This window comes from Gymnoscopelus braueri, assembly GCF_963280865.1.
Source record: "Gymnoscopelus braueri genome assembly, chromosome: 23".
NCBI lineage: Eukaryota > Metazoa > Chordata > Actinopteri > Myctophiformes > Myctophidae > Gymnoscopelus > Gymnoscopelus braueri.
This window is the reverse complement of record NC_137625.1, coordinates 27,275,126-27,298,565: the sequence shown is the minus strand read 5'-3', so window position 1 is coordinate 27,298,565 and position 23,440 is coordinate 27,275,126. Positions and strand designations below refer to the sequence as shown.

The 23,440-nt window shown below is 41.9% G+C and overlaps 1 protein-coding gene across 1 annotated transcript in view; it reads right to left on the bottom strand.

Annotated features, from left to right (window-relative positions):
• The window catches only part of cacna2d4a (calcium channel, voltage-dependent, alpha 2/delta subunit 4a), a gene marked incomplete at both ends in the record, with an annotated part of 127,144 nt that overhangs the window by 6,999 nt on the left and 96,705 nt on the right, over positions 1-23,440 (bottom strand). Inside the window, 8 exons of the mRNA XM_080421161.1 lie at positions 5,441-5,496; positions 7,176-7,228; positions 7,676-7,751; positions 12,498-12,568; positions 12,902-12,964; positions 13,703-13,747; positions 14,567-14,581; positions 18,254-18,315. Coding sequence (XP_080277287.1) covers positions 5,441-5,496; positions 7,176-7,228; positions 7,676-7,751; positions 12,498-12,568; positions 12,902-12,964; positions 13,703-13,747; positions 14,567-14,581; positions 18,254-18,315 — 441 coding nt within the window. The remainder of the gene's footprint in view (positions 1-5,440; positions 5,497-7,175; positions 7,229-7,675; positions 7,752-12,497; positions 12,569-12,901; positions 12,965-13,702; positions 13,748-14,566; positions 14,582-18,253; positions 18,316-23,440) is intronic.

Below are 23,440 nucleotides of genomic sequence, written 5' to 3'. Positions count from 1 at the left end.
ACAAGAAAGACTATTTATTTCACAGTGACGATTAAGAAGCTATAAACCTGCGTGCCCTTGTTGATTTAAAGAACCTACACAGAACCATAATTGACAGGTGCGTCGTGGTTGGTATACCGTGGGATGCTGCTGAGATAATCACTCCACGACAATGCATTGAGTGTTCATGGCTGTGTATGGAAGACATGCAATAATATCCTGTGGTATTTGAATAGCCTATTATCACAAAAAAAAAAACGACGTTCATCTTGAGTAGGCCTGCTGCTGGTGATTGTACAGTGGGAAATTTGACGTCAGATAATTATATTAGCCTATGGGGAAAAACATCAAAGAAAGAGTTTTCATACTGCTAATCATATTTATCAGCCAATATTTTAGATATTTTAGTTATTTTCATAAAACTTTACTTTTACTTAAACTGAGGGGGCAGAATTTGCAACTGAGGGTGCCAGGCCCTCTCTGGCATGCCCGTAGGGCCAGGCCTGACATCCAGCCTCATCAGACACTAAGCAAGCACTGGAGTTGTAAGGGATGATCAACAGGTATGATACTATAAACGTTTACAGACTGTTTAGGGAGGGGTATATGGTTCTCCCCCACCTAGCCCCACCACCCGTCAGTGACCTCCCCTTTCACTGTTGCTCGGGGACTCAGTCCCATAGCGTTGCCATCCAAGATAAGGGGGTTGGGCAAAAAGTTGTATTTTTGACCTATTTTCCAACATAATGTTACAAATTCTAAGGTACTGACATCTTCCTACCGATGTCTGTAGTAAAATCAGGGTGGTAAAATGATATTCTGCTGTGAAACAACTGTTTAAATCAGTTTTTTTCTTGCACAGACTTTCCCATTCAAAAACAATGAAGCAATAAGCTCTTCCTTGCTGCCTGGACACTGCTGCTGATCGGGAGTGAGCTTCTGGGTGGAATTCGGCACAGGCTGTAAAAAAAACCCACCCACCCTTAGGTTAATCATCCTCCCTGCCTACAAACAGACAGAAACAGGAAAGCCCAATAGGACAACGATACGATGCTGGTCGGATGAATCACACTCTGTTCTATTTTGACACCACTGACTGACTGGCACTGTTTTTCTGGGAAGCAGCAGATGTTAAATATCGATCACCACGTGGAAATAGTCACTGCATACATTTGTAAGTGCATCAATGACGTTGTACAGAGGATTAGTGTACGATCATTTACAATTCAGCTGTGGATTAGCAGGAAAGTGCAGGCCATGCTTTTAAAGCAACGACTGTCCCTTAAGGCAACTCCGCACCAAACAGACTCGTCCAGACTATTGCAGACTACTCCAGACTGCAACAGACTGGTATTCGGTTGGCAAAAGTTGCCATTTAAGTCTGTCAGCCGACTGGCCATTCATGTGCTAATTAGACTTTTAGCGTGCCAGCGTTGCCAGGTCTGCTTATTATAAGCGACTTTGGGCTTGTTTCCCTGCAAAGCCACTTAGGGATGTTCCCAGCGTTTTTTCTTCACTGACGTGCAGTGGTGTAAAGTAACTAGTACATTTACTCAAGTACTGTACTTAAGTACAATTTTGAGGTACTTTTACTTTACTGGAGTATTTCCAATTGTCTATACTTGTACTCCACAACAATTATTTGAAATGTTTAGTTACTAGTTACTTTGCAGATATAAATCATTATGAAACATACATTAACCACTTTAGCCCTATTTTATACTTTTAAGCTATTTGAAAATAGCAGATCTACAAGCTCACAACGTGTTGCGATGCACGCGTTCTGAGCTTGTAGATCTGCTATTTTCAAACATTTTTGTACTTTTACTTTTGGTACTTTAAGTACATTTTTATACCAATACTTTAGTACTTTTACTCAAGTAAATGTTGAATTCCAGACTTTTACTTGTAACAGACTCAGAGTACATCTATTGCATTCAAGCCTGGAATTTCGTCATTTTAGGGGCAAGGCCACTTGGCCTTTGGTGTTGTAATTTTTTGGAGGGCACAAAGGCCCTGCCCGGCCTTCCTGCCAGGGCAGGAAGGCCATCCAAAAAAATAATAAAGATTTTTAAGTCCAAAAATTATTTTTAAGTCCACGGAAATAATGCATTTAACTTGAAGGTTAAGGATGATTGTATTTTAATATATTATAAGAATAGTATAACTATCTGTGAAATATTACCCATTTATTTCACAAAATAATGTGTTGGCAAATGACCAATATTTAGTTATATAGGTCTCAATATGTCACATTCAGCCCTGGACTTCACTGACTGAAGTAGCGGTCACATTAATCACATTAGATTCACAGAATGTATTTTACCCACAAGTTATTTTCATTCAAATGAAATGTGAATGAACTTGCACTAATAATGACTTTAGTTGATTTTTCACTCTTTAAAATATAGTATTTCTTAATTATTAATAATTACAGCTTGTAGATTGGCTATTTTCACGATTTTAAATTGTTTTTAAATAATAATAAAAAAGGAACATACAAGATTTCCACCCGACAGCCATAATATATAGCCAATATATGGTTCTGTATCAGTATATGAGTCCGTTTTTGAAGATTTCATTCTAATTGGCTACTAGCCTGAATATGAATTTCATGAGCCTGGGTAGGTCACCCTGGCTTGGCGGAGATATGCCCTGTAGCACACTCCGCACAGCAGCAGCAGCAGCAGCAGCAGGTGAAAGCAATTCACTTAATTGCTCGTTCTCTCTCCCTCTTTCCGTCTCCTCAATCTCTCGCTCGCTCTTTCTCTCTCAATCTTTCACTCTCCCTTTTTTCTCTCCCTCTGTCTCTCCCTCTTTCTTTCTTTCCTTCTCTCTCTGCCGCTTTTTACCTCCCTCTTTCTCCCTCCCTCCGTTTCTCTCTCCGTCTCCCACTTTCTCTCTGTCTTCCTCCCCTCTCTCTTTCTCTTTCTCTCCCCTCCTCTCTCTCTTTCCCTCTCTCTCTCTCTTTCCCTCTCTCTCTCTCTCTTTCTCCCCCCTCTGTCTCTCCCCCTCTACCACTCTTCCTCTGTCACTATCTCCCTGCTTTACGAGCCTATTCATGCAATGCTTGAACTCCCACTCAGAAGGACATGTTTACATACTTGCGCATTACATATTTATACATAAACACGGATGCATGTGACTCCGTCACTGGACAAATTTACACACCTGCTCCCAATCACCACAGCGCAAAAGTAGGGCAAATCAATCAATCTCTCTCTCTCTCTCTGGGAGCAACAACAAGAAACAGTGAATGTAGGTTTTCATAGACATGGTCGCTTGTTTCTCTCACATAATCTGGCAACACCGACAGCCCTCTGTTGTCACTGCCACTGCGCTACCAGTCGGCTAAAAAGCTGAACATGTTCGGTCGGCTCTGGGTCGGCCGAAAAGGTCCCGACGGACCCCCCGACGGACCCCTAACCGACTGGCCGACGCTTCCCGAAGCCAATTCGGCCCAAAATCGGGCCGACTCAGATTGGTCTGGAGAGGGCTTTACACCTCGGGAGGCCTGGATACTGACATGAGCTCTGGAATGTCATCCACTCTGCAAAGAATGAATACAGGGCTAAAGCTGAGTCACAATACTATGGCTTCAACACCAGGAACATGTGGAACGCTCTGAAAACCATCAAAGGATTCAAAGAGAGACCCAGCAATACTGAGAAGGTGTCAACATTTCTGCACGAACCAACTTAAAGGACAACTTCACCCATTTTCAACCTATCTTCATGTAATTGGTCCTCACTAATGCTCATGATAATATGTTTTTTTGTCTACTCGGTCTGTGTAGGAGGGCTGTGGACAGTTCAGAAACCAGCCTACCAGTGACATCATCGATGGGGAATGAAGCCATTGTCTTGCGTTAATAAAAAATGAAATAAATAATTTGACTTGTTTGAAAAAAAACAACAAAAAAAACCTGCCTAACGATGATGTCACTGGTAGGCGTGTGTCTGAACTGTACACAGCCCTCCTCTGAGACACAAACCGAGTAGAAAAAATGGTACCATTATCATGTATCATATTATCATGAGCATTAGTGTCAGGAACACACCTGTACCTAGTGGTACGTTTGGAATAAGGGTTAGATCAGTTAGGGTGGGATATGGAATAAATGTAATGGTGCACTCAACTCACCTTTTTAGTTCGGGCAAAAGTTGCGTATAGTACCTGTTACTTTTGGTATCATCTCCGTTGAGGTTCCAAGCGAGCGGAGGCGATACCAAAAGATGAGGTGAAAACATTGCAGACTACTGATTCGCCAGAGAGAATTGTCACTAGTGTCACTGCATCATGACGGACTCCCCTATACTGAATGGAAGCTCCTGAATACTGTTAACAAACGTTTAACTACTTAAACCCTATACTTAGATAGAGCCCTTGTTCCCTCAGGGTACTATAGTTGGTCTGCAATTTCTTTCCATCTACATATTGTAAATGTGAAATGAATCAATACTGAGTCATAAAATGTCAACATAAAGTTGGACTGTACAGGGGAAATAGATATTATTACACAGAAGAGGTACTATCTGCAGAGGAAAACAAAGTACCTGGTACCAACAGCTCATAAAGTCGAGTCCAGTTAAGCCGGTACCAGGCAGTGGAAAAGCAACAAACGTCAATGCAATGTCCCCCAAATTGTGATAAGCAAGTGTGTGTGTGTGTGTGTGTGTGTGTGTGTGTGTGTGTGTGTGTGTGTGTGTGTGTGTGTGTGTGTGTGTGTGTGTGTGTGTGTGTGTGTGTGTGTGTGTCCTGGGCATGACGTTAAACTGCCCCGTTGTAACTACCGTCGTCAATGTAGTACTGTAGGTGCAGTGGATGCATTTGCAACTTCTGTGGACAATGTAGCTTGCATACAAGAAGGCACTGCTCACCGGTGGAATCTACCAGCAGCCGACGCTGCCTAACGGCCAGGTGGGACTTCCAGGCCCATGAGAACAACAACAGAGAGCGCTTTAACACCAAGCAGCAGTGCAAGACTAAGAACTTTGTTTCCTCTGGTGATCCAGCCTAGGACATACCCACGGACTAGTTGCTGGAGGGTTTCGACAACTTGGGATGCCCAAAGACGAGGCAGAAAGGCTGGCACAAGTATTGTGCTGTCTCTGCTGCCATGTATGGCAGCGCACCGCCGCTACTTGTGCCCATGGAGTGCTGAGTTTCACGCGTGTTGTATCATGAGGACATATATCCATGAGTTTGTGAATGTAACCTCTAGCTGCACCTAAAATATGTGTGTCCCTGTATGCTTTCCCTGTGTGTGGACATAAATAAATTGTTAAACTGTGTGTGTGTGTGTGTGTGTATGTGTGTGTGTGTGTGTGTGTGTGTGTGTGTGTGTATGTGTGTGTGTGTGTGTGTGTGTGTGTGTGTGTGTGTGTGTGTGTGTGTGTGTGTGTGTGTGTGTGTGTGCGTGCGTGTGCACGTGCGTGTGCGCGTGTGCGTGTGAACTTACCATCAGCAAAATTATCTGAATGCCAAAGTCCACAAATATTAAACTCCAAGAGAAACCTAGACAGAAGAGGGGTGAGGGGCTAATTGTATTATAAAAGTATATATATAATAATATAATTATACAACTAAAAACAAAACATTAACATTCAACACAATCATCAAAAAACAATCACATCTCAATGTACCACTTAAAAACTAAAACATTAAAAACAAATCTACAGCTACATTAAAAACACATCTAAAACAAAACAATTCTTAGGCAGCCAATGCTCCTACAACAACTACATTAACCCATTAAGACCGGGAAAAGCATCCATGTCATTTTACATTTCTTTGAGTGGCGCGCTACGAGCTTGTAGATCTGCTATTTTTGAAAAATCGTGAAAAATGTGTGCAAATCTTTTTTAAAGCGAACATTTGTAGCTTCTGGGGGTCTGCGGCCAAATACATATCGTTTTGGGGGTCCTTGACATGAAAAAGTTTGAGAACCACTGATATTACAGCAACATAAGTTAAAAAAAAAGAAAAAGAAAGGATTTAGAAGACATGTATAACCCCCAGAAGCAAAGATTTGAGTTACAAATGTTCGCTTAAAAATATATATATTCAAAGATTTGCACAAAATATTCATGATTCTTCCAAAAAAATGCAGCTCTACAAGCTCATAGCGCGGCAGCGAGTGTATCGGCTATTTTTGAATAGCCAGAAAAATAAAAAAATGACACAGATGCGTTCCCGGTCTTGATGGGTTAAAATCACATCTCAGCAGCCAATGTTCCACTACTCATTATGACAACAGAAGGCAGCCAGGAGGAGAGAGCTCCTCTAAAACGTTGTGGGGAGCACTTCATCATTATGGGCTGCTGGCTGAGGGTGCTCTGCTGCTGCTGTGTCAGTACCCCATGCAAGAGGTGGGTGGCATTGTCTATCTATGATAATAGCATTTAATGACGTTAATGTGTGTGTTTAATAGTACTGAATTACATTACTGTGTATAATAGGACTTAATGACTTTAACGTGTATATGTAGTCCGCAGAGAAGTCGGTCTAATCGGTGGTTGTCCAGAACCGCTGGTCTGACCGCTATGGCCATATATAGGCATATACTGTATGTCCATATATGGGTACAACGAGTACACACCACTGGTGTGTAGGCCTACTCGTTGTACCCATATACACCAAGCACTATAACTATAACTATAAAGATATAAAAATCGTTCTAACTCAAGTCCCCAGCACAACTATAACCACAGCATCCATTCTGGGGGGAACATTAGCCAAAAATAGCACATCTACAAGCTCACAGTGCGTCACAATGTGACGCATTGTGAGCTTGTAAATCGGCTATTTTTGGGAAAGACATTTGATGTAGAGGGAAAAAAACGGTCCAAATACAGTTGCAACTCAGGTCCGTTGCAACAAAGACAATGGTGAACAATGTAGCTATATTTATTGTAATCGTTATAGAGCTTAGCGGGAATGGCCTTTTAATTTCACTAGATGTCCAGATGGTCTTCACACCTAGATTTTCCAGTTTCAAGGGGTCTCCATATATGGACGTAACCCGAGACAAACCATTAACATTTTGAACGCGAGTAGGCCACTGCCCACAACCCAAATGTAATATATAGGATTACTGTGTGTACTGTCTGTATAACAATGAAATTCAGGTGCTTTAGTTTGCAAACAACACGAACAGGAGGCAGCCAACTCTGATCACCCCTGGCAACACTCACAGCAGCAAGTTGGAGAAGATCCACTTGAGAGATGACGAGAGAGCATAGAAGGGCTGCAGAGAGAGAGAGAGAGACAGAGACAGAGACAGAGACAGAGACAGAGACAGAGAGAGAGAGAGAGAGAGAGAGAGAGAGAGAGAGAGAGAGAGAGAGAGAGAGAGAGAGAGAGAGACAGAGACAGAGACAGAGAGAGAGAGAGAGAGAGAGAGAGAGAGAGAGAGAGAGAGAGGGGGGGGGAGGGAGGGGGGGGAGAGACAGAGAGAGGGAGAGAGAGAATTGACAAAAGAGAGGGAGAGAGATAATAGAGGACACACAACAAATATTAGAGCACAACTCAGTGACATAAAAACACCCACATAAATGTACATACATACCAAAAACAGTATACATATACGTACATTACATACATACACTACGCACTTACGCACGCGCACGCACACACACACACACACACACACACACACACACACACACACAGTGAGAGTGTGAACAGTACATACGCTCAGTAGAGGCCGGGCACTGCTGGCTGAATGGGAGCTCATTTTACACATGGCCTGGTAGTCAAACAGAGAGACCCTAGATGCACACATAAACACAAACACAAACACACACACACACACACACACACACACACACACACACACACACACACACACACACACACACACACACACACACACACACACGTAAATGTATGTGTTTAATTCAGTCTGAACAGAAGCAGGGGTGAAACATATGCAGTATATACAGTATATCCCCATCGGACATAAAAATGAATTACCTCAAAAGCAGAGGCAATAAATCCATACCTACTGGCATGGTTCTTTGAAATGAAGTAGCTTTGATATCACCTTATTGTAATATAATGACCTCCTCAATGCAGGGATTTCTAATCTCTCTGTTCCTATGATCAAAGAGTTGGTTAGTATGTTTAAGACACACACACACACACACACACACACACACACACACACACACACACACACACACACACACACACACACACACACACACACACACACGCACACACACACACACACGTGTGTGCGCGCACACACACACACACACACACACGTGCACACACACACACACACACACACACACACACACACACACACACACACACACACACACACACACACACACACACACACACACACACACACACACACACACACACACACACACACACACACACACACACACACACACAGACAAACACACACACACACACACACACACACACACACACACACACACACACACACACACACACACACACACACACACACACACAGTACGCACAGCAGCGTTGCGTAACGTCCTAAGTCAAATGAAGCGTGTAGAATTCTTTTAGCTGTTTAAAAATAGACGCAGCATTCAGGAGCCTTCAAACACAAAACATCCAGGAGACAAGCTACGTAGATCCACACAACACAGACATCATACATTAGAACAGAGAGTAAGGCGTGTGTATCTATGTCACATACATCTATGTGACTGAATGACTCGCCCACGGCTGAGAAACACTCAGTATTACAGTACATGACCATGTGGCTAACATACCTCTGATGGAAAAAGTACTCACATGTTTTACTTAAGTAAAAGTATCAATACTGCAATGTAGAAATACTCTGTTACAAGTAAAATTCCACTATTCAAAATGTACTTGAGTAAAAGTAGAAAAGTATTGGCATCAAAATGTACTTAAAGTACCAAAGTAAAAGTATAAAATGTATACAAATCGTTTGAAAATCTGATCTGGCTATTTTCAAATGGCCGAAATATATATTGGGCTGAAGTGGTTAATGTATGTTTTGTGATAATAATCTAAATCTGCAAAGTAACTAGTAACTAAAGCTGTCAAATAATTAATTATAAATACTTTAGGAATGTAAAAATCCCTCAAAATTGTACTTAAGTACAGTACTTGAGTAAATTTACTTAGTTACTTCACACCACTGTACGTAGGAACAGGAATTATACAATACAGCAGTTGGGTTAGAAGTGTATTTGAAATATTTAAGAGGTTTATCATAGGTACCTCCCGAAACCGTTCTACCTGTACTTTAATTTGATCTATCGATCATTTTCTTATTTTTACTTCATTACAACCTGTATTATTATTTTGTATTGTTGTATTGTAGTGTTAGCACAATCTTTGTGGAACAAGTCCCACCAACATTTTGCTGCTTGTACCTGTATGAATGAGTACATGAACCCATCGTACATGAACGAACACCATTTTTCCATTAATGGCTTTATTTGTAGATTTAGCTTTTGTTTATATTTTCATTTCATTGTTTATAAGTCATTAAAATTATATTGACCTTACCTGAATAATTGAGTCAATGCTGGATAAACAATTGCACGGTTAATAATTGATCGACGTCTCTCATAAATATTTCCTTCAGAGACTATGTTTGACTAGACTTTTCAAATCAATCCATGCTTTAAAATGCATTAAAATGCAACAATAATTTTTGCCAAAAAATAACTGCATAATTATATTTAGTGTGTTGCATTACCTACAGTATCTCAGGCAAGTTTCAAGTCAGTCAGTCAGTCAGTCGCAATCAGTGGTGTAAAGTAACTAAGTACATTTACTCAAATACTGTACTTAAGCACAACTTTCAGGTATTTTTTACTTTAGTGGAGTATTTCCAATTTTCAATACTTTTACTTCTACTCCACTACATCTCAGAGGAAAATATTGTACTTTTACTCCACTACATTTATTTGAAAACTTAAGCTACTAGTCACTAGATTTAGACTTTTATTACTAAACACACATTAAGTGGTTACCTAAGCTCTGTATATATATCGGCCATTTGAAAATAGCAGATCTACAAGCTCACAACGCGTCACGATGCGACGCGTTGTGAGCTTGTAGATCGGCTATTTTCAAATGATTTTTATAAATTTTTAAAATTGAAATGGGACATTCTGCATAAGGGCGCGCCCCCACCAAGAGTTGGCATGCCGCTGATTGCAGAATCTGCCAATGCATTGTCAATGCAAATGCGTGGATTCCTGGTCTTGCGGATTTTTTCCAAGAATCCACGCATTTGCATTGACAATGCATTGGCAGATTCTGCAATCAGCGGCCAGCCAACTCTTGGTGGGGGCGCGCCCTAATGAGTACTTTTACTTTTTGTGCTTTAAGTATATTTTGATGCCAAAAACATTTGTAATTTTACTCAAGTGAATTTTAAATAACACTTTTTTTTTTACTTGTAAGTAACAGAGTATTTTTACAATGTTGTATTGATAAATTTACTTAAGTAAAACACTACTTAAAAGTACTTTTTCCACCACTGGTCGCAATGCAACGCATTGAGGTTGTAGAGCGGCTATTTTCTGCAAAGATTTTGGCGCAGAGGCAAAAAAGGAGTGAACCAAGTATATATCCCTGGGGGACCCCGGTCAACGAATACATAATACACAGCATATGGTTTAAGTGGTTAGGGCGCGCTCCCACCAAGAGTTGGCTGGCCGCTGTTAAACGCAGGTTGTGCGCGGTCACAGTTTTTTGCAGCCAGCAGATTAAAAAAAACGCTGTGACGCACCTGTCACTCACACTCAAGATCGTCCCCGCAGCCCGCACGGCCTGCTGCCTTGAGCACCATGTTGCTTCCTGAATCTTGGGACGGTCCGCCTTCAACTCACCCGATTGGACAGAGGGAGAAAATCAGCGCCTGCCTCCAGCAGTTTTATGCTTAGTCGCGGAGAGCAGATAAACGCAAGGTCTGCGCGACAAGCGGAAAAATCTGCTCTTGCGTGAATCAACGCATTTGCATTGACAATGCATTGGCAGATTCTGCAAACAGCGGCCAGCCAACTCTTGGTGGGAGCGCGCCCTTAACCATTAATGTTGTATGTATGACTGATAGGAGTAATTCCAGTAGACAGCTCCTCTTCCTTTTCTTCTTATTTGAGTTGGTTTATGTCAGCATTGTGTTGCAAATAAAAGATAAATTCCTACAAAAGGTCACATTGTCATTCCTTCAGAGAATGAGTCCACAGTTCAGTGGTGGAAGAAGTACTCAGATATTTTACTTAAGTAAAAGTAGCAATACCACAATCTAAAAATACTCTGTTACAAGTAAAAGGCCTGTGTTCAAAATGTTTCTTGAGTAGAAGTACAAAAGTATTGGCATCAAAATATACTATACGAAAAGTAAAAGTACTGAAATGCTCACAGCGTGTCGCGATGCGACACGTTGTGAGCTTGTAGATCGGCTATTTTCAATTAGCCTAGGTATAAAATAGGGCTAAAGTGGTTAATGTATGTCTTATAATATAATAATTCATATCTGTAGTGGAGTAAAAGTACAATATTTGCCTCTGAGATGTAATGGAGTACAAGTAAAAGCATTGAAAATTGGAAATACTCCTGTTAAGTAAAAATACCTCAAAATTGTACTTAAGTACAGTACTTGAGTAAATGTACTTAGTTACTTTACACCACTGTGTTTATTCACGTGCCGCTATCGATTGTGGCGTAGAAACATTCCAAATGGTTAATCCCATGTATTAAAGTTCATTTGAATTATGAAGTAAAATATGGATACTTTTGATGTATTATCCAAACACCAAATAATAGCTCCCCGTTAGAAGGATTTTTAATTTGCAAAAGTGGTAACGCTGGTGAGCCAAGCATGGGTTCTTCCTCAGTCGTGAAGTCAGCTTGGCAATAGAAACGGTATACCACGGCACTTCTGCAAATTAAAAATCCTTTTAACGGGAGCTATTTGGTGGGTGGATCTTTCTGATTCCATGTCACTAGGTGTTTTTTTTGGATCCAGCACCCTTCAGATCTGGTTTTGCCTGTCGACGGCCATTCCTAAATTAAGCACTTGGATCTTATCTGCAGTCCTGGCGGAACCACGCTCCTCCGTTCAGCCGCTGCTGACGGGCAGAAGAGACAACCACCCCTCTCATGTTTTAATTATCATAAATGAAATATTACGCTACGACAAATCTTTACTGACTGGGTCATTAAATGTTTATTCGCTGTGCAAATAAACTACAGAAATATGATCGCATCTGAGTCTAACATATAAAACTAATTCACAGAGGCAGTAATTCATACGCAGCAAAATTCTTACGTGTTAATTTAACTCTTAAAGAGTGTACAAATGAAACCAAAAGAAACCCTTACGGGTCTATTTGGTTCTATTTGTACACTCAAGTAGTAATGATGTTGACTTGCAGTAATAAATTGATGAGACCACCAAGAGCTGAATAAGTAAATAAGGCTGTGTGCAGACAAACAGACAGACAGACAGACAGACAGACAGACAATCAGAGTGTTATTACCTTTTAAACATTCCCATTGTGATTAGTGATTTCATCACTGAGCCATCCACCTCTCCAAAGAACCTCCCAGCCTATCAGGACAGAGAGGTGGGGAAAATGTGATTGGATGAAAAGGTGAACTGTTTGCATTTCTTTCTTTCTTTCTTTCTTTCTTTCTTTCTTTCTTTCTTTCTTTCTTTCTTTCTTTCTTTCTTTCTTTCTTTCTTTCTTTCTTTCTTTCTTCCTTTCTTTCTTTCTTTCTTTCTTTCTTTCGTGTGTGTGTGTGTGTGTGTGTGTGTGTGTGTGTGTGTGTGTGTGTGTGTGTGTGTGTGTGTGTGTGTGTGTGTGTGTGTGTGTGTGTGTGTGAGTGTGTGAGAGAGAGAGAGAGAGAGAGAGAGAGAGAGAGAGAGAGAGAGAGAACTCACATCCTTGCGTTCTTTAGAGACAATGATGAATCCGTTGTTGTCGATCAGATAACAGGCAACATCCTGAGACAGAGACAGAAAGAGAACCTTTAGAAACACCTTCACAAGACCACTGAGCAGAAACCTTGTATCTCGATATTTTACAATGCGTCGCGATGCAACGCGTCGCGATGCGACACATTGTGAGCTTGTAGATCTGCTATTCAAAAGATTTGTATACATTTGAAACTTGAAATGGGACATTCTGCATAATTAGTACTTTCTACTTTAGGTACTTTAAGTACATTTTTACTTTTTTTTTTAAAAGATATTTTTGGGGGCTTTTTTCTGCCTTTATTGATAGGATAGTGGGCTGACAGGAAATGGGGAGAGAGATGGGGGTGTGTCACACAGCAAAGGTCGTCGGGATCGGGAGTCAAACCCACGACACCCTCTCAAGCTGGATTACCAGCATATGTGGTATAGCCTATAGACCGCAAGGCCAGCACCCCTGATGCCAATACTTTTGTACTTTTACTCAAGTACATTTTTAATTCCCGAATTTTACCTGTAACAACAGTAACCATTCTTTTGCAAGGAGTTGCGACTAGTTGCATTGGTGCGGTCTGGCCTTTACATTTGTGATGTCCACCGTCCACCGTCCACCCTCTCGGCAATTTTAATATAGGATTGTGAAAGTGAGGGTGGGTTTTATAAATATTTAACCAATGAAAAATATTAACAAAAGCTTGTGACTAAATAATAACTAAAAAGGTTATTTTTCCGTTATCTTATATCTCATCTTATGTCATCTGTACTCACAAGGCTGTCACAACGAAGAGGACACATTCCCTCCACTGTGGAACACTGACAGACAGACAGACAGACAGACAGACAGACAGACACAGACAGACAGACAGACAGACAGACAGACAGACAGACAGACAGACAGACAGACAGACAGACAGACAGACAGACAGACAGACAGACAGACAGACAGACAGACAGACAGGTAGACAGGCAGACAGACAGGTAGACAGATAGGTAGACAGATAGGTAGACAGACAGGCAGAGCTGTTAGAATTTACAAAGAGGCATTTTCATTCTGACAGTGTGTGAAAATGAGAATGTGAGAATGTGCATGCGTGTGTGACAGAATGTGAAATAACAACATTGTAAAGGTGTGCAATTGGTGTGACTGAACGTCATAGGAACGTGTGCGTGTGTGTGTGTGTGTGTGTGTGTGTGTGTGTGTGTGTGTGTGTGTGTGTGTGTGTGTGTGTGTGTGTGTGTGTGTGTGTGTGTGTGTGCGTGTGTATGTGCGTGCGTGCGTAAGCATGTGTAGGTGTGAGTGTGTGAGTGTGAAAGAGAGAGAGAGAATGTGATTTGTCTGTGTAATGTGACTGTGGTGTGAAGTTGCACACTCAGCAGGTGCTAGAGATATTGAAGAGAAGAGAAGAGAAGAGAAGAGAAGAGAACAGAAGAGAAGAGAAGAGAAGAGAAGAGAAGAGAAGAGAAGAGAAGAGAAGAGAAGAGAAGAGAAGAGAAGAGAAGAGAAGAGAAGAGAAGAGAAGAGAAGAGGAGAGGAGAGGAGAGAAGAGGAGAGAAGAGGAGAGAAGAGGAGAGGAGAGGAGATGGAAGAGAAGAGGAGAGATAAGAGCGGGAAGGAGAGGAGAGATAACTTACATCTGTGTCAGTCGGCTGAGGAGAGAAATAGGGAGAGAAAAAATTTGATTACTCAACAAGCATCCAAAAGTGGGAAGGGGAGGGAGGGAAGTAGGGAGAGAGAGACGCACGCACGCACGCACGCACGCACGCACGCACGCACGCACGCACGCACGCACGCACGCACGCACGCACGCACGCACACACACACACACACACGCACGCACGCACGCACGCACGCACGCACACACACACACACACACACACACACACACACAGAGAAGCGAAGGGAAGATATTTCTCTGTCATGCAGCCTAAACAGTAGTTCATTTTGAAACATTATGTTGTCTGCATCACACCATGAAATGTGCAGGAAATATTTAATATACAGGCTGTAGATTTCACACGTCAAATGTTTATCAACAGACCAACAGCAAGAGAGACAGGGAGGGAGGAACGTTTATGTTATCTATACTGCATACAGACGGGTGACAAATCAAAGGGAAAACTAACATAAACTGTCATATACTGTTTGGAAATATGGGCCACCATGAGCCACCAGAATTAGTTTCAATGCACCTTGGCATAGACCAGTGGTGTAAAGTAACAAGTACATTTACTCAAGTACTGTACTTAAGTATAGTAGTGAGTATTTTTACTTTACTGGAGTATTTCCAATCTTCAGTACTTTTATTTCTACTCCACTACATCTCAGAGGCAAATATTGTACTTTTACTCAACTACAATTGTTTGAAAACTTTAGTTACTAGTTACTTTGCAGATCAATTATTATATTATAAAACATACATTAATGCAACGCGTTGATAAATTGATAAAATAATCATATTTCAAGCAATTGGAATGTAGGAGTTGAGGCATTACATTTAGTTTGACTCTTTGCACAGATAAATATTGTGAAAATAGCAGATCTACAAGCTGTAGATCGGCTATTTTCACAAGCACATTATAATGGTACTGTATGCAGTAAGTATGTTTATCATTCTTTATAGACATGGGAGGCATAGTGTTACCGAGTTTCATCAGAGGATAAAGAGGGGATTACTTACAAATAACTTTGTATCAAATCAATACAGTGACCGTTCCCTCTAAGGCGACAAGCGGACCCAATAATCCATGCCAGCTAAATGGCCCCCACAGCATAACTAGGCCTCCCTCTCTGAAGGGATCAAGCATTCATTCCTGTACCGATCTCCAGTGGTGGAAAAAATACTCAACATTTTGACTTAAGTAAAAGTATCTATACTGCAATATAGAAATACTTTGTTAGTAAGTAAAAGTCTGGAATTCAAAATGTACTTGAGTAAAAGTACAAAAGTATTGGCATCAAAATGTACTTAAAGTACCAAAAGTAAAAGTACTCATTATGCAGAATGTCCCATTTCAAATTTTCAAATGTATAACAATCATTTGAAAATAACAGATCTACAAGCTCACAATGCGTCGCGATGCGACGACGCATTGTGAGCTTGTAGATTGGATATTTTCAAATGGCCGAAATGCATATAGGGCTGAAGTGGTTAATTTATGTTTTGTAATAGTAATCAAATATACAAAGTAACTAGTAACTAAAGTTTTCAAATAAATGTAGAGGAGTAAAAGTTATATTTGGATCCGAGTACAAGCAATATTTGGATCCGAGATGTAGTGGAGTAGAAGTAAAAGTATGGGAAATTGGAAATACTCAAGTAAAGTACAAATACCTCAAAATTGTACTTCAGTACAGTACTTGAGTAAATGTAATTAGTTACTTTACCACTGCCAATCTCTAACTGTAGGCCATGCACACATGATGCAGCTTCCCACTTGTGAAGAATATATTGAAGGATGAGTCATCTGACTCTAGCACTTTTCCCCCACATCTCTCCTATTTAGTTTTTGCACCCCTGAACTTTCAAATGTGTCATTATTTTTTCTTCTTTCTTTTTTTATAGACCTTATTAATCTTGTTAATATGAAAGGAGAGAGCCAGACCAAAATACATGTGGATTGTATCTGCTCACACATGCACTGTTTGTCACTCATGAGCTGATGCGTGAACTCTAGAGAGATGCTCGCGAGATTTCGCGTGGAGCGCTCCCCCTCCCCTCATAAGTGACAAACAGAGCATGTGTGAGTGCCAGGACACTACATGGAGACGATTCGTGAAAAAAAATTTGTTTGGAGCGACGAAAATAGCCAAATTATGCTCTAGGCTCCATTCTAGTTGTGGGAGGGGTCTGCAGAATGGAGAACAGGGGCTTCTATGAAAAAAGTCAACTGCATCAGGTATGTTGGTGACTGATTATAGACAGATACAATCCACATGTATTTTGGTCTGGCTCTCTCCTTTAACAGGCTCTAATCACAGCAGTCATATTGGAAAGAAACTGGGCCTCTTCCTTACTTCCTTCACAGGTCTTACCAATGATACTAATGAAGGCTCTGTTCCATTCCGGTCAAACAGAGTCATGGTGCTGACACTATGCATGTTGGCTCACTGGAAACACTCTGCTACTTTGGGTCTCAAAGTGTGGTCCAGGGACTCTCATGGGTTCTTGAGGGGGTTCCAAATGGCCCCTTACGGGCGTGCAACTCTGAGAGTGGTCCATTTGGTTCCGTTTGTACACTCTCAGAGTTATGGGGGGTCCTTGAAATTGAAAAGTTTGAGGAACCACTGTGCTACACTAAATGGAACAGAGCCTTAACTAGTTTAATTGGTGAGACCATGAAGGAAGTAAGGAAGAGATGTAGATATGCTATGCAAATGCTAGGCCCAGTATAGCGACACTAGGGTCCATATGGTTAATTTGTCACCCGCACTGTATATGTATACGCTGTCGGGCAGAAACCTCTTATCTCCATTTAATTAATGCCTTACTTCATACAAGAGTGTCACACAAAAGTATAGTGAAAATAGCCGATCTTCAAGCTCACAACGCGCCACATCGGCTATTTTCACAATTTTAAAATAATAAGAAAATAAGAAAGTTTTTGGTCATACAAGGTTTCCATCCGAGAGTGACGACAATATGTTGACATGGTTGACTGTGAGAATGTGTAGCCTGAAGGAAACTAGACACTTAAACAGACCATGAAGAGGATTTTACACACCAATGAAGAACTCTGACACTGACAACAACATGGAGAAGATACCATGATTATGTAAAGAGAGGAGAGGGAGAGGAGAGGAGAGGAGAGGAGAGGAGAGGAGAGGAGAGGAGAGGAGAGGGGAGGGGAGGAGAGGAGAGGGGAGGGGAGGGGAGGGAGGAAGGTAGAGCAGAAAGTAAGTGGAGGAGGAGAAAGGAAAGGATAGAGAATGGGGAAGAGGGGAACTGTTTTGTGTGCGTGCGTGCGTGCGTGCGTGCGTGCGTGCGTGCGTGCGTGCGTGCGTGCGTGCGTGCGTGCGTGCGTGCGTGCGTGCGTGCGTTTTCAGGTTTGGAAATAAAAATCTATTTGAAATTAAAATAACAGCTGGAAAAAAGCAGCTGGTTGATGTCTCTCTCTCACTCTCTCACACACACGGACATGAAAGAATGGGTGTATATTGTAATAATTAGAAGATCGTCATGTATTAGTCAATATATAGTTTAAATGAATAATCAATAGATTGCGTTGCTGTATTATACTATTAGTTATAATTTCCTGGTATTAATTTAGTGCATGATCATATCTGATCATCTGAACACATTCTCACTTTGTGTGACTCACCTGACCTGCAACAGACCAGAACAGAGACTCGAACACATCCAGAGTCATCTGCACACCGATGGCTGGACACAGACAAACAGACAGACAGAAATAATTAAGAATTTACTATCGTGATGATAGAACAGTGGTTCTCAACTGTTTCTGGATCAAGGCCCACTTGAAAATCGTGAAAGCGTTCGCAGACGAAACAGGGAATACATCACAATACATATTTGATAGAATGAGACCGCCAGAGAAAGTTTCAGAGAGAGATAGAGAGAGAGAGAGAGAGAGAGAGAGAGAGAGAGAGAGAGAGAGAGAGAGAGAGAGAGAGAGAGAGAGAGAGAGAGAGAGAGAATTCAGTAGATGCTGTGACAGCTTTGTTTTGATACATTCAGAATAATAAATCCTATTATTGATCCAAGTTGAGAGGGAGAGTATACTAATGAATAAGATGTAGTTTACAGTATGAGGCCTATAAGTCACCCCACTGAGGAGAGAGAGAGAGAGAGAGAGAGAGAGAGAGAGAGAGAGAGAGAGAGAGCGAGAGAGAGAGAGAGAGAGAAAGAGAGTGTGTCCGCCTACACAAAACCTCTGTCGCTGAAGAAAACATTATGCTCAAGATAAAGTATGCACACACACACACACACACACACACACACACACACACACACACACACACACACACACACACACACACACACACACACACACACACACACACACACACACACACACACACACACACACACACACACACACACTGCGGGGGAGATATGGCATTACACATTACCATCAAAGACTCAGCCTTTTTATTTTCCCAGCATACATTGCACAGCCACTCAGGGATTGCCCCCACTATGCTCTCAAAACACATGCATGCTCACACACACGCACGCACATACACGTGCACGTACACACACACGCACGCACGCGCATGCACACAAACGCGCATGCACGCACACACGCACACACACACACACACACACACACACACACACACACACACACACACACACACACACACACACACACACACACACACACACACACACACACACACACACACACACACACACACACACACACACACACACACACACACACACACACACACACTGGGGGGACAGAATGATGAATTCATTTTTGATAACATTATGAGACTGAAAATTCTCCTTTTTATTTCTGTTAAGTGTGGTTATTAATAACAAAGACAGCTCACTTGAGATTGTGAGTGCACGTGTGTGTGCGTGTGTGTGAGTGCATGTTTGTAGAAGTAAAAGTATAGAAGAATGGAAATACTCCAGTAAAGTAAAAAATACCTCAAAATTGGACTGAAGTACCGTTCTTGAGTAAATGTACTCAGTTATCTATTTAACAACATCAAAGATTCCATGTACCAATGTATACTTAACACATGCGCACCGAAAATAGCTGATGAACAAGGTCACAACGTGTCGCAGCATGGATCAGGTTCTCAACCATGTGGTTGACTTTGTGACCTGGCTAACTTAAAAAATGTATCCCGGCGTATTCTTGCTAATTGTAGTTGTGGTGAAGCAACGTGGAAGTGGATTGTGTTAACACCTTTCAACCTGGCGTCCCTATTTTGGGCATGTCAGAAGAAAATTAATGAACTCTCTGGCTGCCAAGAACGAGTTATCACGAGTATTTTTCTGAATGCACTTTATATATGCAAAGTAACTAGTAACTAAAGTTTTCAAATAATTGTAGTGGAGTAAAAGTACAATATTTTCCCCTGAGATGTAGTGGAGTAGAAGTAAAAGTACTGAAAATTGGAAATACACCAGTAAAGAAAAAATACCTCACAACTATAACTAAATACAGTACTTGAGTAAATGTACTTAGTTACTTCACACCACTGCTCTTAGCCAACAAATACTTGCTACTTGAGTGACTAAACCGAATGTTGGTAATGACGCTGTACTACAGCAATAGGACTGCAAGCAAAGGTGCGTTAATATATCAATATATTGTCCTGTATGCCAAGCAAAGCATCACATTCATTGCTGTCATAAATCTTTGTCTCATCAAGGGAGTAGCAGCCGATCCAGCAGTGAAATGTTTCTTGGCTGAACGGCAGAGGTGTAAATGTACTCAAGTATTGTACTTAAGTACAATTTTGAGGTATTTGTACTTTACTTGAGTATTTACAATTGCCAATACTTTTACTTCTAATCCACTACATCTCAGAGGCAAATATTATACTTTTACTCCACTACAATTATTTGAAAACTTTAGTTTTGGATTATTATTACAAAACATACATTAACCACTTCTACCCTATATACATTTTGGCCATTTGAAAATAGCCGATCTACAAGCTCACAATGCGTCGCCATGCGACACATTGTGAGCTTTTACTTTTGGTACTTTAAGTACATCGTGATGCCAATATACTTTTGGACTTTTACTCAAGTGCATTTTGAATTCCGGACGTTTACTTGTAACAGAGTACTTTTACAATACAGTATTGATTCTTTTCCTTAAGTAAAACATTAAGTACTTTTTCCACCACTGCTGAACAGGCCTTGCCCTGTGAGTAAGTAGGTAGACTTGGGAGCCAATGATTCCTGGGCTATGTGGCCCATAGGTGAGGAGCCTATCTCCTGTTCCTGTAGCGTGAGGCAACTGGATGTTCAAGTACACCCCATGGACATGACGCTAGTATGTCTCATGATGTACGTACACCCCCCGGACATGATTGTTATTATTTTACTTACAGTTCTCTGTCTCAGGCCAAGCGAAGGGATCGCATCCTCCAATGTACACAATGTACTTTTGTTCTCTGAGTCGATAGAGCAACATTATTCACTTGTAGTGTAATCCACTCAACAACGCAAGGGACAAAGAAATCTGCCATATACGCAGGGAAAAATACCGTCAGCACATTTGAAACAGGCGCACAACACAAGATTTGCACCTAATTATAAATTGTATATGTTACAGGTAAATTGGCATTCCAGGTAAATTGGAAAAGGGGCGCTTGTTTTCACCGCCCCCCAGGCAATTCTGTAGAACCAACGCTAGAGGGCAATGAATGCACACGGAATCCACACTGAATCCATCGCATGCACATGTGTGCGTGCACGTGTGCGTTTGTGCATGCGCACACATGCACACGCACACATGTGTGTCGTCGTGGACACTGGATAGTAACCATAGACTGTAACCATGAAAAGATCTATTCTCCCCCTATCGGTTCACAACTCGGACGGCGCTGATTCGACTAGCAAAGCATCGGCCGGTCGGCGCGGGCACTCGCGCCTGGAGGCGCTCGGGCGCGTCTCCTCGGCCTCAAGCTCTGCTGAGTTGGCGTGCCTCCGTCATGGACAATAACTATTATCACGTGTGCGTGAACGCGTGTTCAGTGTTCCCCTAGCGTAGCTTCCTGGTTGCTATGTGGGGGGGAACAACAAAAGCCAGGTCGGCCTCGCATCAAAGCCCCGTTTCGCGCCTCCTCCTCCTCCTCGCGCCGCCTCGTATCAAAGCCCCGCCTCGCGCCTCCTCCTCCTCGCGAGCCTCGCGTAAAAAACCCTGTCTCGAAAAGCCCCGCCTCGCAGCCCCGTCCCGCGCCTAAAAACAAGCGCTCCCCTTCCAATTTCCCTGGAATGCCAATTTACCTGTGACATACTAGGTCAGGGGTCTTCAACAGGGGGTCCGGGAAGGAACACGTTATTCCAACCAGTTCCCTTCCCCTCCATCAGGCGCCCCGGCTGTCATGGGGGAGGCAGTATAGTGACCAGGATTACTACATGTTTTTGTGAGGGTATTAACTACCCTAGGAGACACAGGGAGAACATGCAAACTCCCCACAGAGAGCATCCCTTTTCTGAGGGGAACATTAGCCGAAAATAGCAGATCTACAAGCCCACAACGCCTCGCGCTGCGAGGAGCAGACCAAGTAAAAAGAAAAAAAGTTGAATCTGAAACACAATTTTATACAATATAGAGGGGGTCCCTGCTTCATCGCTCTCTCAGTTAGGGGGTCCTTGGTCTGAAAACGGCGAAGACCCCTGTACTAGGTATTTTCCTTCTGTGTTTTGGTTCCTTGATACGCCCGAATAACCTCAGATGTGAACAGCAATAAATAAGACAATTGTTTGTCTGAATAATAACATACATGATTACACACACACACACACACACACACACACACACACACACACACACACACACACACACACACACACACACACACACACACACACACACACACACACACACACACACACACATATACACGTACGTCGCATGCACACAGAAGGTAGTTTTGTTTGTCGTTTCTATAGAAAAGTCAGTAGGGGAAACAAACATCATCTGTTTTTTATTTCTGTACTTTAATCTATTTTTCTACTGCCTCTGTCTTTATTACTCTCCTTTGCACTCACTTCTTTATCACCAACTCATTTATCTTGCATGGTCTCTCCCTCTCTCTCTCCCTCTCTCTCTCTCTCTCTCTCTCTCTCTCTCTCTCTCTCTCTCTCTCTCTCTCTCTCTCTCTCTCTTTCTATCTCTCTCCACTCCTGTCTGTGCATTGTCTTGTGTTTTAATGTTAATTCTCGGTCATGGAGGTCTGTTATCTGATCTGAAAACAGCTGCTATCTCTATTTTTCCTTAACTTCCATTTATTTGTGAAAATTTTACTTTTTATCATCATTTATCATATCGTCTTTACATAGTCTGTTTATATGAATGGAGTCTGTCTTTAGGTAGGGTCTGTCTCTCTGTCTTTATACAGTAGATATAGCCTGTCTGTCTTTATAGATAGAGCCTGTCTTTCAACAAAATAATCTGTCTTTAGACTAGACTAGAGTCGGCCTGTCTTTAGGTAGTCTGGGTGGCTTCGGCTCAAAGCCTGGACAGCAGGGGCGCGGCCACTGCTTTCTGATTCAAATCAACAGCCAATGAAGAAAAGGGGGCGGGATCCACATGCAGTGGGTGTTACATGTAAATAGGAGCGACGGGAAGCAATTTCCCCTTGAGAAATTGCGGCCGCCATTGTTGTGTACTGCTGTTTGCCTCTCGTCGGACTTTTTAGACAACTTGCACAGCTCTCAGACCGGTAAGAGGCGTGTCCGCTCAGATTCTGAGCGTAAGTTACATCCCGCCCACAAATACCAGGGCTTTGGCCCAGAAGTTCCTCGCCCCTCCCGTTTGTATGGGAGAGCTGGCGAAAACTTCTGG